The 18242-nt window shown below is 50.8% G+C and overlaps 1 protein-coding gene across 8 annotated transcripts in view; it reads left to right on the forward strand.

The window, feature by feature from the left end:
- Positions 1 to 18242, forward strand: part of ZDHHC3 (zinc finger DHHC-type palmitoyltransferase 3) — a 53842-nt gene that overhangs the window by 21983 nt on the left and 13617 nt on the right. For all 8 annotated transcript variants that reach the window (XM_049716317.1, XM_012538263.3, XM_033413031.2 and 5 more), the window contains 4 exons: positions 5268 to 5392; positions 12267 to 12363; positions 13026 to 13107; positions 17209 to 17339. In XM_049716317.1, the coding sequence (XP_049572274.1) occupies positions 5268 to 5392; positions 12267 to 12363; positions 13026 to 13107; positions 17209 to 17339 (435 nt within the window). The remainder of the gene's footprint in view (positions 1 to 5267; positions 5393 to 12266; positions 12364 to 13025; positions 13108 to 17208; positions 17340 to 18242) is intronic.

The raw sequence follows: 18242 nt of genomic DNA on the forward strand, positions 1-18242 counted from the left end.
CATATTATCCTGGATACTAATTGAAACAGGCCTTGTTATCTTGGGCCTATTTCAGTCTTAACGTTTGTGTAGTTATACAGTACTTCACAGGAGAATGATATTATGGCATGAAGGCAATTAAAAAGAAAACCCTTTTCAATCACTTAATAGAATAGAAACATAAGTTGGGGGCTTCCCTCGTGGCGCAGTGGTTAAGAATCCGTCAATGCAGGGGACATGGGATTGATCCCTGGTTGGGGAAGATCCCACATGCCGTGGAGCAACTAAGCCTGTGTGCCACAACTATTGAGCCTGTGCTCTAGAGCCCGCAAGCCACAACTACTGAGCCCACGTGCCACAACTACTGAAGCCTGCACACCTACTACTGAAGCCTGCTTCAGTAGGGCTCTAGAGTGCGCCTAGAGCCCATGCTCCACAAGAGAAGCCACTGCAATGAGAAACCAGCATACTGCAATGAAGAGTAGTCCCTGCTCGCGACAACTAGAGAAAGCCCGCATGCAGCAACAAAGACCCAACGCACCCAAAAAGATAAAAAAATTAAAAAATAATAAAATATGTAAGTTGTCTTCTGATAGAGGCATAGATTCTAGACTTGGGTCTGAATCCTGCCACCGCCACCTGTTAGTCATGTGATCTTGGGAAGTTGCTTAACTTCTCTGCTTTAGTTGCCTCATCTATAATATGAGGAATATCATAGTCTCTGCCTCATAGGTTTATTGTCAGAATTAATTGACAAAGTACAGTAAAGCCCTTGGAACTGTGCCTGGCATATAAGCAATCAATAAATGTCTGTTGTATCATCACTGTTATTCAGCTTGGATTTATTGAAGACTTGTTCCGTGCCGGGCCCTGGGCAATTCATTGGGCTACAAATTAAAGACATTGTCTCTGTCCACCAGGAATTTACAGTCATGTAGGAGAGATCAGTGTATACTTAAATGATAGGTGTTATAAGACAAATACAAGCTATGGTAGCACAAAGGCCAAGTGATGGGTTCTGTCTTGGGTGTAGCCTGGGGCCATTAGAAAGAAGGCAGAGGATGTGGTCCCTGAGTGGGTTTGTTGTAGGTGCAGGAGGCAAGGATGTGCATGACAGGCTAGAGGGGAGGTGCTAATATGGGTCCCTAAGGGCACAAGAGGAAGACTTGGAGAGCACAGAGCCAGGTAGTCCACAGGGTGGGACTGTCAGGGGAGGGAGGTGACACTGGAAGGGTGGTTCAGGGCTGGATCTTGGTGGCCTTGCCTGAGCCCTGCCCAGGAGCTTGGACTCTGTACCATGTGAAGGCTCTAGGGAGCCAGGGAAGGCTTTTAGGCAAGGGGAATAACATGATCAGATGCACATTTTAGAAAGTTTACTCTGGAAAATAGTGGGGAGAAAGGATAGAGGTGAGGCTGCAGGATACAGGGAGAGACTGGAGGCAGGAAGACCTGGGGGACTCTAGTGTCTGGGGCACACGATGATGGGGTTCAACTAAGGCTGTGAGAGTGGCACGGAGGGGAGAACATTGGATTCAAGGCATCATTTGGGGCCATATTAAGTTGGTGGAGTGGGTGGGAGTGTGGGGCAGAGGGTTAGAAGAGCTGGAGATGACTACTGGGTTTCTACCCCAGGTGACCGGGTAGATGATGTCTCATGGGCCAGGAAGGGGAGAATAGGAAGTGCAGTTTGTGGAGAAAGTAATGGGTTCAGTTCTGTGAAGTTGAATTTTGGGGGTTTGTTTTATTTTGTTTTAATGTCTTTTGAACAACCAGGTAGAAACATCTTCATCCCCAAAAGAGGTCTGAGCTGGAGCTGGTGATAGAGGAAGATTGTCTGGGGAATGCAGGATGAACAAGGAAGAGGGCTAGTGGTGCAGCCCCAAGGATCACCCATGTCCAGGATGGGCAGGAGAGTGAGAAAGGCATAGCCCTAGAGGCAGGTGGAGACCAAGAGGGCATGGAGCCGTCACAAGAGAGTGACAGGAGGAGGGACTGGTGGGCGTGAGGAGACCCAAGAAAGATGAGGGCTGGGAACTGACCTTTGGATTTGGCCACAGGGAGTTGCTTGTTGACCTAGTGGGAGCAGTTCTGTGGTATGGAGGCAACAGGTGCCAGAGAATTGGAACTAAAGAGTCAGTGAGGGCTTCCCTGGTGGCGCAGTGGTTGGGAGTCCGCCTGCTGATGCAGGGGACACGGGTTCGTGCCCCGGTCTGGGAGGATCCCACATGCCGCGGAGCGGCTGGGCCCGTGAGCCATGGCTGCTGAGCCTGCGCGTCTGGAGCCTGTGCTCCACAACGGGAGAGGCCACAACAGTGAGAGGCCCGTGTACCGCAAAAAAAAAAAAAAAAAAAGAGTCAGTGAGAGGTGAGCAGAGACAGCAAATGTACACAACTTGGAGAAACTTAGCTGTGAAGGAAGGAGAGCATGGAGTCTGCTAAGAGCCTGAAGGGAAAGCTCTGAGGTAGAAGTATGAGCCCCTGAGGGCCCCTCGTCCTCCACACAGTGGGTCCCCGTGAGTCCAGGGATGGGAGGAGCGAGAGGAGGAGTAAGGAGGGGGTTACCCTGGCAGCCTCCATTTCCTCTGACATAGAAAAGGTAGTGGGCAGAGGTCGAGGAAGGTACTGGAAGTTTGGGCTAGCCACTGAGGGGAATGGTTGATGGAGCTATGTCACGCCTCCTGCCCCCAGATTCAAATGGATTCCACTGCGGGACCAAATATATGTTTTAGAAGCATATGAGCATTTTTATGGATGTATAGATTGTTTTAAGTGTTTTTAGCCTACAAGGAGAAAAGACTGGAAAACTATACTCCAGAATGTTAATAGTACTAATCTTTGGATGATCGAATCAGAGGGCGCATTCTTCCCTTTTAATTTTCTCTTCTCTATACATTTTTAAAAATCATGAACAAATATTACTTTGGAAATGAGGAAGAAATCCGTATGTTTTGTTCTCCCGGGGTGCAGTAATGTGGAAGCTTCAAGCCATCCCTGTGAGATATAGGAACAGGGGTAGGGGTGGAGGTAGTGGGTGTTTCTTAGTGCACATGTGACAGCAGTGGCAAAAATGTCTCAGCAGGCCTTCCAACTCCCAGCCATCTATCAAGAGTTATACAGAACAAAATCCCTTACCATGAACTAGTAAGTTCTGAAATCTGTGGAGATGAGCCCAGAAGAGCCTATTCTTTTAAAGAAAGAAAGAAAGAGAGAGAAAGGGAGGGAGGAAGTGAGGGAGGGAGGAGGACTCAGTCTCAGGGGCTGGCCCAGTGGGTCTCTAGCTCTGCGAGATGGGCTCACTGGGCAGGTGGGGTCTTGCCTGGATGGGAATGAGCCTTCCAGGAGATTTGTGCAAATGGAGTCACATGGAGGAGGGACTTTTAGAAAGGTTGCGCTGTTGAATGTCTCTGACTGTGGTCTGGAATAACAGGCAGTAATGAGGAGACCAAATGAGAGCTCCGATTGCCGTTGGTTCTGTAAAGCTCTTGTAGCCCTTTATGGGGAGGGTCTCCTGAGATTTACAGCAAATTGTGGTGGTGGTGACCTTAAAAACTGGACCTGAAAAAAACCAAAAACGACCTTCATTTAGGAAAACAGCCCTATTGCTTCATCACCTTGGGGAAACGCTGTTCCTTAGTGCATTTCTCTTGTACACATGACAATAGTGACTTCCAGATGCGGTCTGTTGGCTTCAGGATCCACAAAAGGTCTCGCAGTTACCCAAACTCAATTACTTTTTTACATTAAAGAGAATTTAAAGTATGACCCTCTGGGCTTTTCTGCAACCTCCCCCTCTGCCTGGGCCAGCGCCCTTCCCAAGCCCCTTTTAAAAATCCACTCGTCTAGGCGATCTGGGCCCTCTCTTACCTTTGTGAAGACTTCCAGACCCTGACCCTTCACTGGCCTTAAGGGGGGACCCTCAGATGTCTCAAGGTGAGACAAGTCACAGCACTTCGGTTACAAAATTGAGGAAAGTTGGTCATACTCCTACTTTGCATAGCTCCTTCCTGAGTATATTTTTTTGCTTGTTTTTTTAAATGCGTTTTTTCCTTTTTGCAAAAGTCACATGTTCATATTAGAACATTTAAGAAATATAGTTAATAAATTAAAAATTACCTGTGATTTTACTACATGAGATAACCGTTAATACTTTGGCATGTATGTGTGTGTGTGTGTGTGTGTGTGTGTGTGTGTGTGTGTGTGTGTGTAATCTTTATCAAAATGGGTTTGTAGTCTACATACTGTTTGGGAATCTACTTTTCCCTTTAACAGTCTATCATAGACGTTTCCCATGTCAATAGCTGTGTACTTTTATGGCTGTTTGATGTCAAGAACTATAGCATAAATGGCATTGTATGTACCAGGTAGTCCTTGCCTACCAAAGTTTGTTTGCTTTTAAAAGGTCTTTGATAGGTTCTTCTGGCATCTGACTATATTTTGCAGGCTGTATTGTTTTTCCACTTCTCTTTTGGACTTTCAGAAAAAATTTTAATGAAATACTTAAGACAGTTGAAAGGGTGTAAAGGATAATATGACGACCACTCATGTGTTCGCCTCCCAGCTTTGTAAATTAAAAAAAAAAGTTACAAAGACAGGTTAGCCTCTTTATATGCCCCACCCCCACTTCATTCCACTCCCAGCCTCCTCACCACCACAGAGGTGATCATTATCCTGAGTCACATCTGGTTTTCAGCATCTTGGTGTGGAGAGCACTTGAATATCTTAGGGCAGTGGCTTACAGTTGCTTGTGGATTCATAAAAACTAAACACAGATTACCAATCCATAACAATAGTACTGATAAAAAATAAAATAAAATAAAACTTGATTCCAGTTTAAACAGAACCCAATAACATTCAGAGCTGTGATTATGACCTGGGAAAACTGGACTATTAGATGTGCTGCTCACCAATGAAAATTCACAAAGACCGAAACTGTCCCTGGGAAATCTAATGTAAATCAAAATTGTAGTTGATGAGTCAAATCCTCCCTGTAATATTTACATAGGAAAGGATGCATTCAATGAAAACCATGTCAGTAAAATGAAAATAGAGGATCATCGGGAACAACGTAACTGTCCAGTGTAGAAAATCATTCACTTTTCCTTGGGGAAATTCTTTGTCAATAACTTATTATTGGTATTGGCATAACTCTGAACAGAACCCACATGTCGTTGGGATGAAAATATCCTGTCCCCGTGTTTGGAATTGCTGCTTTCAAATGACCATCGCCTCTGTGGAATGTCAGAACTGAGGGAACCCCTAGCCTGACCCTGACACCTCTCTTTCTTACAGGGGGCGGTGCCCAAAGGAAATGCCACTAAAGAATTCATCGAGAGTTTACAGCTGAAGCCTGGGCAGGTGGTGTACAAGTGTCCCAAATGCTGCAGCATCAAGCCTGACCGAGCCCACCACTGCAGGTACACTGCCCCCGCCTGGGCTCCCCTCCTCACCCCCTGCGCCCCCGCCCTCGCCCTCCCTCCACGGGTGCCATCAGCAACAGGACTTCTGAACGTGCCCTGCTCTGGGCATGGAGTGACCACATTGACTCTCCATCCCCACCTGCACAGGAGGGCAAGGGTGGGAAAGGGTGTTTGGTTCGGGCTCAGGACACTAGGCTTCGCCACACTTGCCAGGGGGCCCTGCCCAGGCCCTTGCTTGTCTCCACCCTTGTCTCCAAATCTGTGAAATGGAGGGGAGTCCTGCTCTTCCTGCCGCACAGCTTTATTACTTTATTACTTTATTAAGGGCACGTGAGACAAAGCTTTAGGAAATCATTCTGTGAATGTCTAGCCCCTGACACATTTAAGGGGCAGGTGCAATTTCACTTAAATTTTATAGGGAAATGAGGGGGTTGTCCTTAAAAGAAAAGAAAGACTTTTCTTTAAAACAAAACTTCTAGAGGTCTGACAGTTGTAGAGTTCAGCCAGAAAAGCCATTTCCCTGTTTTATCTGTGGTGGTTTTTCCCTTTTGGTTTTCAGATTTCTTTGTTGTTTTGAGTCTTCTTGACAAAAGAAAACCTCCAGCTAAATATTGCATTTTATCATGATGAGAACTTTAAATGCTAAATTACAGAAATAACGAACCTGTCACTTAGTCCCTTTTTCACACTAGCGTGTGTTCGGGGTGGAGAGGGGCTGTGGAGGAATGAACTGGCTCCTGATGTCAGGAGGTATCGTCGTCCTGAGGCTGTGGAAGCATCTGGGTTTTGTGCGAGGTCCAAGCGGCTGAAAGGTGGCTTTTCTGTGCGGGCCGCACTGCCCACCTTTTGGAGGAGGGCAGTCGGTCTGAACATACAGATGCCATGGTCAGCTCCCAATACCTGCTGTGTCTCAGGCACCTCAGCGCACCCCATCTCATCATCGTCATCCCCATGCTCACCCCCAGAGATAGCTCTGCCATAGGCATGACCCTCCCTAGATGAGGAATTAAGGCTCAAGGCGGTTAAGTGGCTGCTCCAGGGTCACACAGCCGGTGACTACGAGAGACAGGATTGGTTCCTGGTGTGTCTGGCTCCGAGTCTGGGGCTCTTTCCACTAGAACTCTAGTTTGGCATGACTTGTGTAACTTGATATAACCATATGCATATTTTTCTGTATCTTTTTCTGTCTGTCTGAGAGAGCGATCTGGAGACCTCCCCAGCTAGTTGCCACTTCTCAAGGGTGAGGGCCAAGGAGCTTGGGCAGGGACCATGGGAACTGCCATCTCCTGTGGGGTTTTCTGTGTCTGGGTCATCTTGTTTCTGAAATCTGTATTAGAAACTAATTCAATGCTTTCTTCTTGTGCCTGAGATGGAGGCATCAGTCTAGCCTTTTCCTACCACCCCGAGGCTCGGGAACCCAGCTCTTCTCATCCCCTGGGTGATGTGATTCCTCCGGGCACATTCCTCCAGTGTGGTGGAGCGGGCTCCTGCCTTGAAGTTGGAGAGGTCAGCATTGGAAAGGCAGCGCTGTCCCTGCCACACTGGGGACTGTGGGCCAGGCACCACATCTCTCAGAGCCTCAGCTTTCTCCTTTGTAAAATGGGTTGTTCCTCCTTAGCTTGTGAGGATTAAGTATGAATATCTATCTGTTAATGGAGGAATGTGTGAGCGTTGGGGATGTGCTGGGTTTACATAGGCTGGACCAGAAACAGGGAAGTGTGAACTTTATAGAAAGAACTTGGGTGACCACAGTGGTTCTTTTCTCTTTCGTCCCTGAGCCCTTGGCAGCCTCCACCGCCTGGCATTTTCCTCACCGCCTCCTCCTCACCTCTCTCCCCAGGATGATCCAAGGGAGGTATTCTTGAGTGCTAATAAACAAATCAGCTTGAGCAAAACACGAGCTGCTGATTCAGATGAACCTGAGTGAGGATGCCTGTGCAACGCCTGTTCCTGTGTCAGGAAATGTATGCTGACACCTGCTCCTTTGTGGTGGCTTGTGGTTGCCCAGGCCATCTGGGGACCCATGGTTTTGGATAAGCAGAATCCCCAGCACACCAAACAGAGCTGGGTTTGTGACTGGGTGAGCCAAGGGGCCTGCTGCCCTGCTAGAGAAAGTTGGTGTCAGTCTTCCTGCTCAGGTGAAGGGGCATGTGTCTGTGCCCAGCTCTTTGCTTCCTCTCCTCCTAGTAGTGTCATGGAATTTAAAACTCTTTTCCCTGAGCTCTGATGGGTACCACAAATATTCCCTGATCTTGCACCTGTAGGTGTTCCTTCCAGCCTGGTGATACGTGGCTGGGTCTTCCTTCCAAGCAGGCTCCTTTCATCCTGGCGTTGAGGATCATGGAAGCCTGTGGAAATCCTTGGGGTGGGTGGGTCATGCTAACGGGGACAGGCAAGGTGTTAGGCTTATGTGTTAGGTTCTTCTTGCACAGGCGGTGGAGACCTCTGACCTTGGCAAAGCCTCACACCCCTCCCCACCTCCCAACAAACACACACACACTGAGATGAGACAGCTGGGGACTGCTTAGGGCCCCTGCCAGCTTGTTTATCAGTTACTGATAAATTTATATTGCACTAGCATTGGTTTTAAAGCATTTTACACACATCATCTCTAACCCTGAGAGAGCAGGGCTAGTTCTACAGAGGGTGGTTTGGAGAAGCTAAGTTTCTTTGCCCAGAGCCCAAAGTGGTGATCTGAGAGATGTGTTCTTTCCACTGGCCTTACCCTGTTTGGGTACTGCCTTACCCCACATTGTCTGAGCTGGGGTCAGGATGTTATAGATGCCTTTTTTGCTTATAATTTTAATCATAGTGAGTGAATGAGGTGTGAGATGAAAACCTATATGGGGAGCATGGTCCCCTTGGTACCTCCTTGCTATGATTTTTTCTCTTCATCTATTGTGGCATCCCAGCCTGAGGTGGTGGAGCCCAGTTCCCCATCTATAGTGTCAGAGCCTTCACTCCTCCAACCCTTGCTAAGCGGGGCCCCAGGCTTGGCTGTGGACTGTAGTGGTGGATGGGACATGGCCCTGACCCAGGGGCCTCCTGCCCAGGTAGGGCAGATGCACTTGTCTGCCGTGATACAGTTTGGTGGGTGCCGCTGTAGGGAGAGTCACAGGGCCATCACTTAGGGTGGGCAAGAGGACCTCAGCCTGCTCCTTGGGGGCTGAGTGCCAAGGAAGGGCTCTTGTACCTCCCTGGAGAGGGAGCATGAGCCCCAGGGAACCTGAATACACACGATCCGGTGAGCTTGTTGGGCTCTTCCAAGCTTGCGAAGGAAGTGCTCTGGGGACTGAAAATGGTAGGGTACCTGGAGGAAAAGGAGAGAAGCATCCTCCCTCTTGTAAAACCAGGATTTAAAAAGGCGGGGGCCGGGGGGGAGACTTCCTTGGTGGTGCAGTGTTTAAGAATCCTCCTGCCAATGCAGGGGACATGGGTTCAAGCCCTGGTCCGGGAAGATTCCACATGCTGCGGAGCAGCTAAGCCCATGCGCCACAACTGCTGACCCTGTGCTCTAGAGCCTGCGAGCCACAACTACTGAGCCTGTGTGCCACAACTACTGAAGCCTGCATGCTCTAGGGCTCACGTGCCGCAACTACTGAAGCCCACGTGCCACAACTACTGAAGCCCACGCACCTAGAGTCCGTGATCCGCAACAAGAGAAGCCACCGCAATGAGAAGCCCGCGCGCCGCAGCAAAGAATAGCCCCTACTTGCCGCAACTAGAGAAAGCCCGCGCACAGCCAAAAATAAATTAAAAAAACAAACCAACAAAAAAAACCAGGAGGGGCCTGGGAAACCCTGAAGGTAGGAACACCCCAAATACCTCCATTGAGGACATTTGGTCTTTTTAGCAGCTGCCATTGAATGCTTAGGACATGTCTGTGTCCACAGCGTCTCGCACAGGAGACACTGGAGTTGGTACAAGAGAGGAGTGCAGGCAGGAGCCCCAGGGAAGGTGGATTTCGCCAGGAGGCAAGAGTGGAGAAAGGGCCCTCTGGGAGCCTTCCCTGGTTGCTGTGCTTGAGCTGCCCTGCTGTGTCTGGGGAGGGGACACCAGTGAGCCCACTGTGCTGTGGGGACTGGGAAGAAGACTGACTCTGAGGTGCCTGATTCCCAGTGGGGTGTCAGGGGTTGTGGAAGGCTCACATTTTTTCTTCCTCCCCCTGAGGGCTGGTGCCTGAGATGAAATAGCCAGGCAGGTGTGGGCAGTCACCCCCGGGGCCTGGAGCACCCTTCACTTGGCCCACTGAGGGACCAGGCCTTGCCCTTGGTGCTCTCCAGGCCCCAGCCCCAGAGCCATTCAGGCTGGGTGTTTTGTGAGCCGTGGGTCAGTTAGCCTCTAAACAGCGCCTCCAGCCACATACATGGATGGACCTCCACCACCCACGTGCACTACCACCTGCCCCAGGAGCCCGCTTCTGAACAACTCTGTAAGCCGGAGGGAGAGGCGCCATCTTGGCATTTCCTGTCTTTGCAAATAGGAAACTCAGAGACCAACACTCTGGACAACTTTTGCAGCTCTCAGTGGGCTGTACTCCTGCCTACTTCTAGAAGGATGAGTAGTGTTCTAATTTGGCTGCCCAGTGAAACTTAGCCCATTGTGAAACCCAGCTTCCCAGGGTTCACACCTGGCCTCTTCAGAGAGGCTGGGAGGGGAGAGCAAAGGACAGATTTGCTTAATCTCTTAGACAGCTTTCAGAGGACGTCAGGCCATTTGGCACCTCTCTGCTGCTGAGCAAACACTGCCTCAGAGCACCCACCTGAAACCCCTTTTACAAAGAAGTACAAGTGGAAGAAAAACTGCTCAAGAGTCCAGAGCAGGGAGGTGGTTACCCTCAGGAGCTCCCCAGAGAGGGAGGGGATTAAGAAACCCCAGAGCTGAGGAAGGACATACAAGACATGGGCTACGGGGGTGGTTCCATGGTGGGAATGTGTTGGCTGAGGCCCAGAATGCAGGGAGCTTTACTGCCTACTTGTCTGTACTTTCAAGATTGTACACTGGGAACAAGTGTTACCTGTTCTTTCATTCATTCATTCAAATCGATAACATACAGAGAGAGAGAGAGAGAGAGATTGATTGATCAAGTAATGGAGTTGCTGGTACCTGGCTTTCTCTTTATTGCCCTCCATGCCCCTTTCATGCGTCCTTTTCTTACCCCGCCTTTCTGGCTCCCAAGGAGATTTCTGGAGCTGGTTCAGCATCTCTGAAATGTGCCCATTCCCCATATGCCTGTGTTATCATGACCCCTTGAAGCTGTGGGAAGAACAAGGGTGGAGACCAGAATGACCCCACCACTCGTCTGAGCCAGCATCTGTTCTCACTTTCTCTTATAACGGTACTCACGTCCTGTGGGGGGCAGGGGGGGACCCAGGTCTGCCTTGCCACCAGAGCTCATGCCATGCTTAGAAAAGCCCACACCTCCCCCTTGGGGTGCAGGTGAGCCCTCCTTCAGAGTGGTCTGTGCTTCCCGGTCTGCGGTCTGGGAACAGCTCGCCTCCATGCCCAGAACAGCTCCTTCTGCGCCATCCCTGCCCTCTCTGTGGGTCAGCCAGAGCTCAGCGAGCACTGTGTGTGAGCACGAGGCAGCCTTCTCTTCAGCAGGCCCCTGAGCCAACCCTTCCCCCAGAGTCCACCCACCATAGCCCACCTTAGTAAGAACCTGAGATAAAGTTGGTTATGGAAACTACTAGAAAGAAAAGCTGGTGTAAACTAAGGGACTGTCAAAAATATATATAATTCTATTATTTCCAAGCTTGTATTTATAGTATTTCAAACTGTTTTGAACAAATACTGCCCCCAAGATAAATGTTAGGGAGCCTATTTTAATGAATTGAGAATGAAACAGTTTTTTGTTTTTTGTTTTTTTTTTTGGTATGCGGGCCTCTCACTGTTGTGGCCTCTCCCGTTGCGGAGCACAGGCTCAGCGGCCATGGCTCACAGGCCCAGCCGCTCCGCGGCATGTGGGATCTTCCCGGACCGGGGCACAAACCCGTGTCCCCTGCATCGGCAGGCGGACTCTCAACCACTGCACCACCAGGGAAGCCCCAAGAAACAATTTTTAATGAGCCCATCTATTGGCAAATTGGTCTTCCTGAACTTGAGCTTTGGGAGTAGTTGCTTTTGAGGTCCCATTAGCCTTGTGCTCTTGTTTCAGATTCTTACTTGTATGGTCCAAAAAGGGGTGGGGAAGGTATTTGCTATCAAATAACAAAGCTTCAAACAGTCTCAGTCCAAAAATTATCCCAGTAACAAGTTAGTAATTTGCAAATTAGTGGGATTTCTGATCAACACTTAAGCTCAAATGACTTTTCTGCTGTTTTGGGCTAAGTGGATATTATCTTAGAGCTGCAAGGTCCTTAGAGGGGGACTTCCTGCCGCCATGTGACGCACTGCTTGTGACCCCACTCTGAACTCTTCTAGCGCTCTCTCTCGTCAGCCGCACCCTGGGAGGTTCCCTGGTCAGGTTTTTGGTCTTTGGGGGGAAATTAGGAGCAGCTGTATCCCGTCTCATCCTGTCAAGTTTTTGAAAGTGCTACTTCTTTCTGTCCTCTCAGTAAACCACATTTTCAGCCCACTGTTACCTCAGGAGAGCAGTCTCTTTCTCAGCCATGTCGTTCCAGCCTGTTTTTATGTGAAACAAGATAAGGGGCCTTGGAGGTGGATAACTGTCCCCTTGTTTGGAATGATTGTGACCCTGGAGGTCCTGGCCCTGCCTTCCAAGCCCCTTGCAACACACATGCAGCAAAACATTGGGTGGCGCCCTAGAGGCCACTTGCCAGGAGTGGTGCAGGAGCATGGGTTTTGAGTCCCCTCGACCCTCCCGCCTCCGTGAGGACCCCCCTAAAGATCTGCCTTGCGGCTCTTTCAGTGTTTGTAAGCGGTGCATTCGGAAGATGGACCACCACTGTCCCTGGGTCAATAACTGTGTTGGCGAGAACAACCAGAAGTACTTCGTCCTGTTTACAGTAAGTCAGCTTCCGAATTCTGCCCCACCCTCTGTGAAGCAATGGAGAGCTCTGTTCCTTCGAATTGTCAGCACTCACAGTGTTCTTTGCTGCTGTTCAGAATAGTGCCTGGCCACGCAGACCTCCGCCTTTCTGCCAGAGCTCTCCTTGGTTCAACAAGTGCCCGTTCCTGTGCCCTTCACTTGAGCATCTAGAAAATTGACTCAAGTTGATTAGCTATAAGCAAGGGCCGTGTTCTGGGCCTCTGTGCCTGGTGTCCGACCTAAGTAGCTAAAGAAGGCGACAACCCTCCCTTAGCTGCAGGTAGGCGGAGTGTATCTAGCCTGAGGGCTGGAGGGGCCAATGGCAGTCAGCGCCCTGACCTTTCAAGTGAGGAGCAGCAGCCAGCCTGGAGCCCCCAGGGCAGCCCAGGTCACACCTGGTGACACGTGCTTGTTTCTGTTCTTGTCCCACACGCTACCAGTGAATGGCCGCTCACCTCAGACCCAGGGCTGGGGGCGGGGGACCAGTGGAGAAATCACCAGGTGCCTCTCTGGCCCCCCTCCTGCTCAGCCCTCAGCCTAAGTGTTCCTGAATGGGAGGTTCCGAGCACCCCGTCCCGGGAGCCTTCACGGCCAGAAGGTTCTCACAACAATGGCGTCTGCACTGCTTTCCTGTTTCAGATGTACATAGCTCTCATTTCCTTGCACGCCCTCATCATGGTGGGATTCCACTTCCTGCATTGCTTTGAAGAAGACTGGACAAGTGAGTATGTGCCAGGGCTTCCCTCCTTGCTGCAGGGGGATGCATGACCCAAGCAGGGTGGGCTCTTTGTTTCCGTCTTGGTACCAGGGGCCAACCTCATTTTATTAGATCTCCTGCAAGCCCATGGACCTATCAGGGAAGAAACAGCAGAGGCCCAAATATCTCTTCATGAAAAAAAGCAGCCCCTTAAAGTCAGTTCTACAGGTAATGTAGTGAGTTGGACAGACCCTCTAGCCTGAGTGAGCCCAGGGAAAATGCAGGCCCCCAGCAGGGCGGTGCATTCCCTGGAGTGGAGCTGTGCCTGCAGAGAGAGCTTTTGCTTCCATGTCTTTAAGTGAGGAGCTTTAATTGAAGGTCATTTTATTCCAACCTTGCAGAAATCCATTTTTAACTTTCTGGCTAGGACATGGACGGTTTTCGTTAATCTTTTGTGTGTGTGTGTGTGTGTGTGTGTGTGTGTGTGTGTGTGTGTGTGATGGTTGTTTTTTTTAACTGCTTAATCACCAATTTACGTTAAGATTGTAGACAAATTCTTCCTGCTTTTGAAGTATCTCATTTAAATGTGCAAATGCGGGCTTCCCTGGTGGCGCAGTGGTTGAGAGGCCGCCTGCTGATGCAGGGGATGCGGGTTCGTGCCCGGGTCTCCGCCCGTGAGCCATGGCTGCTGAGCCTGCGCGTCCGGAGCCTGTGCTCCGCAACGGGAGAGGCCACAACAGTGAGAGGCCCGCGTACCGCAAAAAAAAAAAAAAAAGTGCAAATGCTGAGGAAGGAACTCCAACCACAAGATTGCATAAATCCTGAGGGAAAAATATAGATGCTGAAAAAATAAATAAAATTTAAATTTTTTTAAAGAAGAATAAAAATAAGTTATAAGAAAACAATTTTTAGTACAGTAGTCCCACCTTATCTGCAGGGGATATGTTCCAAGACCCCCAGTGGAATGCCTGAAACCTCAGATAGTACAGAACCCTATATATACCATGTTTTTTCCTATACATACATACCTATGATGAAGTTTAATTTATAAATTAGGCACAGTAAGAAAGTATCTGAATTGCCAGCATCACTGCTCTTGCATTTTGGGGCCATTATTAAGTAGAATAAGGGTTACTTGAACACAAGCACTGTGATACCACAGTAGTTGATTTGGTAACCGAGGTAGTAGGTAGCATATGCAGCATGGATATGCTGGACAAAGCGATGGTTCACGTCCCAGGTGGACAGAGCAAGATGGCGTGAGATTTCATCGTGCTACTCAGAACAGTTTGTACTTTAAAACCTATGGATTGTTTATTTCTGGAATTTTCCGTTTAATATTTTTGCACTGAGGTTGACTACAGGTAAATGAAACTGCAGAAAGCAAAACCAAGGATAAGGGGAAGACTACTACAGATACTGGAGGAATTAAGAGAGGCCACCTGCTGGGCTCCATCTTTCACACATACATCTGTGAGACACATCTTGAGCAGAACCATCATATTTTCATTCTTTTTCCATTGATTGGTTCCCCCCTTCATTTCATCATTTTTTAGGAGTTTTGCTCTTCCTGCACATACTGACTTCTTAAGCTTTTTCTTGCTATTATTTCCCCCAGAACTTGTGAGGCTGTGAAAAGGACAGTATCTTTAGCTCCCAACCAGATATTGAGGCTTTCCCTGCCTCTGTAGTTTGCATCTGCCCCCCTTCTACAGTAAGTCCGCTATATACGAACAGGTTCCGTTCTGAGAGTGCGTTCATAAGTCCAATTTGTTCGTAAAGTCCAACAACGTTAGCCTAGGTACCCAACTAACATAATCCAACTAACGTAATTGGACATGCAAACACACGTTCACATCTTTGAAAGTTCGCAACTTGAAGGTTTGTATGTAGGGGACTTAGTGTATCTCCCCGGTCCTGCCCCCATCTCTGCCTGGCTTGACCTCATCTAGGGGAAGAGAAATCCCGTGGGTATTAGTCACCTCAGGCTGCCATAACAAGATACCATAGACTGGGAGGCTAAAACATTTATTCCTCACAGTCTGGGAGGCTGGAAAGTCCAAGATCACGGTACCAACCAATTCCATTCCTGGTGAGGACCCTTTTCCTGGCTTGCAGACGGCCCTCTCCTCTTGTGTCCTCACATGGCAGAGAGAGAAAAGCAAGCTCTCTGGTGTCTCTTTTTTTTTTTTTTTTTTTTCGGCATGCGGGCCTCTCTCCGTTGTGGCCTCTCCCGTTGCGGAGCGCAGGCTCAGCGGCCATGGCTCACGGGCCCAGCCGCTCCGCGGCACGCGGGATCCTCCCGGACCGGGGCACGAACCCGCGTCCCCCGCATCGGCAGGCGGACTCTCAACCACTGCGCCACCAGGGAAGCCCTGGTGTCTCTTTTAATAAGAGAACTAATCCTATCACGAGGGCCCTACCCTCATGACCTCTTCCAACCCTCATTACCTCCCAAGGGCCCTGGCTCCAAATAATATCACTTTGGGGGTTAGGGCTTTGGCATGTGAATTTCAGGGGGTGGTTTACAATTTAGTCCATAACACCATGTCTCCCCATTTTCGTGACTGCCACAGTTCCAGCCCAAGCTAGAGAGGGGAAGGTCAGGATGTTAGTGAGAGTTCATAGTCAGGAGTTGGTACAGGATCCATGCCCACCCTGTCTGCCTTGTCCTGCCCACCACCCTGACCAGCCCAGAAGCCAGGCAGGTACCTGCCCCAGCTGTGGCCACCCAGGGCCAGCCCGTCAGGCTGCTGGGCCACCCTAACCACACCCTGCCCAGCAAGGAACCAAGAAGGGAAGTCATGTGGAGGTGTTAAGTTCTGAGGAAGATGTGGGGAGATACGGCATTTAGACAAGATGCTCTCACCCTGCCACCCATTCAGTGCTGGTGTGTCTCTAAGCTCATTCCAGATTTATGTCCTTTTCCTCTCCTGACATTCCTGTGAGGGAGCTAGCAGGGCAGCTTGGAGGGGGCACTTACTCCCTGAATTCCCAAAGCCCAGTGAAGCCCAGCTCTGCCCTGCAGGACCAGACCCCTTCTGTCAGGAAAACAGGCCAGAGCACTGGAAGAGCCAGAAACATGGGCCACGGCCCGGGTGTGACAGGCCCGGCAGCTGTTGGCAAGGGCAGGAGTCCTTGGGTAGTGAGTGCCAACCAAGGGGCCTGGACCAGTGCCACAAGTGGGGCCCCTGTCTCCCAAGGTGGTCCAGGGCTCTCCTGAGAAGCTGCCTTGATGGTGAAGAGCCAGAGAAGGGGTCTTCTGCCTGCTTACCCCCCACCAGCTCCCTCAGCACCTCTGCTTTTCAGTGGGCTGGGTTTCTGACTGAGATACTACTCAGACAAAGGATTCTGCTGCCTAAAACAAAACCACACATCTGGTCAAACCTCACTGCTCTACAGTGGAGGGAGTAGAGGCCTGGAGAGGGACAAGGACTTGCCTCGGGTCACACCCAGGTCAGGGTGAGGTCGTAGTAGGGGCCAGGGGAGTGAAAGTGTCTGCTCTGGGCCAGGTGGCTCTTCTGTCAGCTCCCCAGCTTCAGGACAGACTGTCTCAGGGACGCAGATGCTCCTGAGAGCGGGCCTTCCCCGTGGGGCTTACTGGGTCAGGCCAAGCCCCAGCACTTAGACTGCCCCCTGCCGAGCTGTAGCTCCCACAGCCACTGAGTGATCCTCCAGACCTGGATTTTCCTCTCACCCGTGAGCAGATAGAGGCACAGGAATGCCCAGAAAACCCACGGCCAAACCAGGCCTGGACTGAGGCCCCTCCACCTGTGCAACCTGCATTTTGCTCTCTGAGGAGAGGAGGGTCTCCCTGTGGTGTCATCAGGCCTTCGTGCCTCAGCTCTGAGTCCTTCTGGTCCTTCCAGACTGTGCTGGGTACTGTGCTTGGCACCAGGATGCAGACACCCGTGCTGTCCAGGAAGAGGGACGGAGAGCAGGGAGTGGTGTGTGTGAGGGAGGGGAAGCCGGCAAGGTCCAGCCTGCTGAGGAGGGCTTTCCTGAGGGAGAGCTGGTGCAGCCAGGTGTGGGAGAGGACGGCCCCTGCCATGGCCTCGAAGCCAGAGAGGAGCCCTGGGGGTGGCGAGGGGCAGCCCTGAGCCCCACGTGTCCCTTCTCTTTCAGAGTGCAGCTCCTTCTCGCCACCCACCACAGTGATCCTCCTCATCCTCCTGTGCTTCGAGGGGCTGCTCTTCCTCATTTTCACATCAGTCATGTTTGGGACCCAGGTACACTCCATCTGCACGGATGAGACGGTAAGCAAGTGGGCAGCCTGCTCACCATCTGCCTCCACAGCTGGGGTGGGGGGAGGGCTGCTTGCAGGCCAGACCTGGGAGCCCAGCGGCCAGGCCCTGGGTGTGCAGGGCACATTCCTCCATTTGCAGTGACTCGGGATCTTCTTCCTCCCCACTTGGGACTGGCACTCACATCACACCAGGAATGGGGCCCCGCAGCCTCGGCAAAGGGTTCCCTTTTGCTACGAGCCCTTCCACCTTCCCGTGATGGTTTTGTCTTATACACGGCTCTGGGTCGGGCATTCTGCTAGGCACTGGGATGCCCTTCCCATCCAGTGGCCACAGGCTTGGAGACAGGTGGTGGACAAAGGCCACCCTGACCCAGGTGGCACAGACAGGGTCGGCTTCCCAGAGAAGGTGCCTTCACGAACAGGTCCTGAGGATGGAGTCAGGAGACAGCTCAGCTTGAGCCCCCAGAGCAGTGGGCAGCAAGACCCGGCTCTGGTCCTCATCTGCTGCCTTCTACCTGCCCCCACCTTCCGCCCTGCTCACAGCTCCTTCTCTGGGAGCTTTGAAGCTGCTGGCCCAGCCAAGCTGGAGCCCATACCCCTGGTGCCACTGCCACTACCTCTCAACCTTCCTAAGGTGTCCAGAAGCCTCCAGGTGGTCAGTCCGTGGCTGTGATGTGGGCATTTCTTCCCTGTTTGGGTTTGGGGTCTGGGTAAGGGGCCCCAGTAGGAAGGGCAGCCCTTAGCTCTGGGGTGAGGTCATGAGTTCCTCCTGGCTTCCCAAAGTCCCCTTCAGGTAGCAGCTCTCAACAATCGTCTAGGGTTCTTTGGGGGAACTTCGGCCGATTGGGTAGTCAGCCTTAGATGGAGGCTCGTAGGAAGACTCAGTTGTTGCTGCTGCTGCTGAGGCCCCATT

Source organism: Orcinus orca, chromosome 10 (genome assembly GCF_937001465.1).
Source record: "Orcinus orca chromosome 10, mOrcOrc1.1, whole genome shotgun sequence".
In the NCBI taxonomy this organism is placed as follows: domain Eukaryota; kingdom Metazoa; phylum Chordata; class Mammalia; order Artiodactyla; family Delphinidae; genus Orcinus; species Orcinus orca.